At 48.2% G+C, this 4,785-nt stretch overlaps 1 protein-coding gene across 1 annotated transcript in view; it reads left to right on the forward strand.

Moving 5' to 3' along the window:
* The first annotated feature begins 4,339 nt into the window (after positions 1–4,339).
* Positions 4,340–4,785, forward strand: part of ZRANB2 (zinc finger RANBP2-type containing 2) — a 22,248-nt gene continuing 21,802 nt past the window's right edge. The window contains exon 1 of the mRNA XM_006036556.2: positions 4,340–4,359. Coding sequence (XP_006036618.2) covers positions 4,340–4,359 — 20 coding nt within the window. The remainder of the gene's footprint in view (positions 4,360–4,785) is intronic.

Consider the following 4,785-nt stretch of genomic DNA (forward strand, 5'->3'; position numbering starts at 1 on the left):
TCATGTTCATCCTTGTATTATATGTTTGATAGTTTTCCATATAGTTCTTGTAAATATTAGTGAAATAATTGTTTTAGAGAGTTCTTTTGCAGATCCGAACTTCAGAGTGCGTGGTGGAGAGAGGCCCCGAGAAGGATAACATCGCCGAGAAGAGTGAGGGCCTGATGCGCAACTCCGCCATGACGCCCACTGAAGCCCTGATCGTCCAATTTGCTGTTACGAATATAATTATGTGTATGTTTGTATACGTTGGTTATTGTTTGGTTCGATCCCTTGAGGACGAACTTCTTATGTTAGCAGATTTTGTGTTTACCCGTTTGGTTCAACAACCCGTAGTAAGAGCTCTTAATAACTCGAGTGATGAGCACGCGGTTTAATTTAGCTGTGCCTTCAGCAAGGGGGGGATGTCACAATCCAAAAGTGTGATTTTCATTTGTGTGCGCTTCGGCACTGCTAAATTGTCCCCGCTAAATTGAAAGCTTCCTTGCACGGTGGAGTTTTCTGCTGCAAAAGAGAACCCCGGTGCAAGGGAGATTTTCCCGCCGATTTGAAGCTTTCTTTGCAGGGTGCATTTCTTTGTTGCAGCACAGAAATGCTCGTTGCAAAGAGTTCCCGCCATTTGTATGTAGATTTGGGTCCCATTATTGGCCAGTTCTAAATTATTCACACGTGGCGGCTAGTGATTGGCTTGCTAGCCGTATAAAAGGCTTGAGTAGTTTCCGCCCAAGTTGGAGGACTCCACGAACAAGGGAGGAGGAGACTTCACGCTGTGTGAAGATCTCTAAGCGCTGCGGATCCTCACGGACCCAGTGCATTTGAAGCAGGCAACGGAGATCTGATCAATCTCTAGCCTCTCCTCGTCGCCAACAGAATTCCTAGACGTACCCCACCCGCGCGCAAAAGGACTGAACCCACAGAGCCTAGCAAACTTTGTGTGAGTTGGTTCAGAGCTCTTCCGGACGAGTACTTTCTTCGGCTGACGCGACAGGCTCGCCCGTTCAGAGCCTTCAGCCGGATTGGGCTAGAGTTCACGAGTCTAGAACTCTTGTCCGCCTCTTTCCTTTTTCTTCTCTGTAACTGCAACTGAAGCAAGCTTTCCAGCCTACATCATTGCCATCTCGGTGTAAGTAAACAATCTTTTAAACTACCGATACGCGTCCGTGCCTAATTCCAGAGCGAAAGCCTCCCCTCTCCACCCCCGCGTGCCCGGGCTGCTGGCCACAGCCCGCGTGTAGCGCGAAAAAGGGCTCGGGGCGCTCCCGGCCCGCACAGCTTGCACATGTCTTTGTAGCAAAACTTGGGATGTCCTGTTGCTCTTGTTCCCTCTGATAGGGAGGGAACAAACACACACCATTCTCTTATCTGTGAGCTAGGCTGTAGTACAGAGTTTGAACCATATAGTTTATTCCATATTACTTTTAAAAACATGTTCTAGCGTGGTTTCGTTAGGGAGACTGCAACTTTTAATTTGTCTAAATTCTTCTGTTGCATTTTTTTCTGTTTGTGCAAAACTGAGGAAAGATAGTAGAATGAGTGGGTCTCATACCACTCTGAACAATAAAGTTACAAGACTATTAAGATAAAGGAACCAAGTTCCAGCCTTTATTACAGAAAGCCGGACATTCAAAATGCGGGCCTACCTGTGTATTGTGCACATGTAATGATGTGGATGTGCATACTTTCAGCTATGCAAGGGTATATGGAGTATAGTGTAATCAGGCATTAATCAGGCATGCCTGATTACCAGATTGCATGTGCACATGCAGTAATAAGTGCAAAAACTTACATCCTGGCATGTATTTTAAAATAATCTCTTTCTTACATTAATTAACATGAATATTTATAGTAATACACAGTCATATTCATATTGAAAGCATCCATAGTCTTAGGGGAAATTTAGTTAGTGCCATCACACAGAAAAAAAATATCTGATTCATTTATATACATTCTTTTTATGACAGCTGAATAAGGCCATATTTAATTTTGTTTCAATATAGATCAGTAATCAATTTTTTGTTTATTTTACTTATAAAGAACAAGAACAGATCTGTTCCAGTAATTTTAAATGTAATGAAATTGCAGCACTAGGAGACATAGAAGATGAAGTTCATTTTGCCTGGAGGAAAAGAAATTGTCAGAAATAAATATACCAAGCTGAGAGTGGATTTCCACATTTTCAGCACTGATAAAATAAAAAGCTTCTCTTCTCTCCCACTGATTATGGTTCCTCTATATTAAAATGAGTAAATTGCACAAGAGAATTATTTTACACATGCTAAATATATTTTATTGTGTCCCAAGTAGCAACCTTAATTCATCTCATAACAGATTTGAAATGTATCTTTCTGAACAATCCAAGTCATGTGACCGAGCTCCATTTTAAAATGAAGCTCAGCAAAGCCCGCCTTAGTGAAAATGGTGCCCTGGGTGAACTTGAATTGGGGGGGGGGGGGGGGCCCGGGCCCCCCCCCCTCCTTCATCCCCTCCCCCCTCATGTCAATGCTGCAGGCAGGCAGGGTGCAGTCCAGGGGGAGGCAGAGGAGCATGATGTGCCAAGAAGGCCGGTGGGCAGGCACTGCTGCTGCCACCCACACTGCCTGGCCTGGTTCCCCCTGAGCAGTGGCTAGAAGCTGGGGGCAGGCTGGGCTGGGCACCACTCCTCCTGCCTGGGGTGGGGATCAGCCGGGGGCGGGGAGTAAAGAGCACTGCTGTGAGCATGGGCTGCTCACACGTGTTCGATCATGGGTGGGTGTGGTGTCCCCTTGACCACAGTGCCCTGGGCAGTTGTCCATGTTGCCCACCCCTAAGGCTGGCTCTGATGCCCAGTGGAAGTCCTGTCAAAGCAATGAGAGAACCCTGAAGCTTGAAGTTTGATGGTTGTATGAAAGACGTAGGAATCAAGTAGCATTTTAAAATGATATATTGCAGCTAGAATTTATTTTGTTGTGACATATTTGATTAGGATTGATTGCCCGTCTCTAATTTAAATGAAGTCCTTTGTTAGGGATGGTTTTCTCATGCCCTATACCCCACGACACTCCAGCCCCAGATAGTTCCCAGCAGCCCCTGCCCACATCACTGTGGCCGGTTTCCATGGAGACCCCAGCAGTGCCAGAGCCATGACAGTGTGGGGCCAGGGTTTCCACGGAGATCGGCCCCAGCAGCACAGATTGGGTGCGTGGCTAGGCAGGGAGCTGCTCCGGGGCTGGGATCTTGCAGTGGTGACAGTGTGCTCCGGAGCTGGGGCAGACCCACGATCTGCTGTCTGCATGCCCCTGCCTGCATGCCCAGGCCGGCAGTCATCATCAAAAATACGTGACATGGTGTGTTTGGCCACAGCTAGTCTGGATTGTCACAAAGACCCCAGCAGTGGAGGTTGGCTGCACACACACCTTGCCCTGTCTGGCACCTATTCAGCAAGGCCCACTGATAGCATGGCATGTTGAAGCCAGGTGGGCAGACTGTAGGATCTGTGATAAGGAACTTGTTTGGTAGTAATGTTGACCTTTCCATTCCTCATCCCAGAGGGTCTCTGCCATGCAGGCCTGGTGCAGCAGTTTGGACTTCCCTGCAGGAGGCATCAACCCCTACCCCTTGAGCAAAAAGAGCAACCGCATCTGCAGCAGAATTGTCTCAGGCTGACCACCCCAGAGGGGGCAGAGGTGCCTGCAGCTGGATACTCAGGAAAGGCTCTTTTCGGAGGTTGGTTTATTTCCCACATTTACGTTCATCCATGCATTCAGAAAAAAGAAAACTAGAAACCGAGGAGACTGCCAGCCCCTGTGGGGTCTCCCAAGCAGAGCTCTCCTGAGATGACTAGCTGCTGGGAAGCAGGGCTTCCTGACTGCCAGGGTTGGGACAGATGAGTCGTCTGCTACGTAGCCGGGATTGTTTGGCTGGAGAGGGCTGGGAACCACCTGGAAAAGCAACAGAGCAGGGAAGCACCAAGCAAGAGGCTCTGGGGCCCCTGGAAATGGCTCACAGCTGCTAAAGAGCTGCTCCGTATACCCACCTCGAGCCACAGTTGGGCCCCACCAAACTGATACATCTGCTGTCACCTGCTCCACTGTGGCTCCGACAGCTGAGAGCCCTACTGTAGAGCAGCATTGCCGCGTCTTAAATATGAAATTATTGTATTGGAAACTCAAAATTATAATCTTTTCTGAAAAGCTATTGTACATTTATATGCAAATAAGCATGTAAATTAATCTTCTTCTTATTTACTTTATTTTGCTCACTGTGACTGAGCGAGAACCAGATCATCAATGTTGAAGCACAAGGGAAATACTGTGACCATTCAGGTGGTTTTCCTAGTTGCTGGGAATAACCTATTTCTGGCATGGGGCAGTACCCACGGAGGTAATGTATAGTTAACTTTCTGTGCGGGCCGCCTCCCGATCCCATCCATGTCGCCATGTGCGAGCCGGGAGCGATATGCGGACCCATCTTTGCGCACGCAGGCTGTGGCCAGCAGCCCGGGCACGCGGGGTCAGAGGAGACCGTGCGGTGGCAAGGCACGCACGGGCTAGAATTAGTCACAGAGGTGTAGTGGTTGATTTAAAGATTGTTTACTTACACCAAAGATGGTCGCGGTGCAGGCAGGAAAACTTGCTTGAGTTACGGTTACAGATAGAAAAGATAAGAGGTGGACTAGAGTTCCTTCCCGTGAACACTCTTCTAGCCCGTCCGGTTGGAGGCTCTAAACCGCGAGCCCGTCGTGCCAACCGAAGAAAGTACTCGTACAAAAGAGCTCTGAATGGACTCACACGAAGTTTGCTAGGCTCC

This window comes from Alligator sinensis, unplaced genomic scaffold, assembly GCF_000455745.1.
Source record: "Alligator sinensis unplaced genomic scaffold, ASM45574v1 scaffold1052_1, whole genome shotgun sequence".
NCBI lineage: Eukaryota > Metazoa > Chordata > Crocodylia > Alligatoridae > Alligator > Alligator sinensis.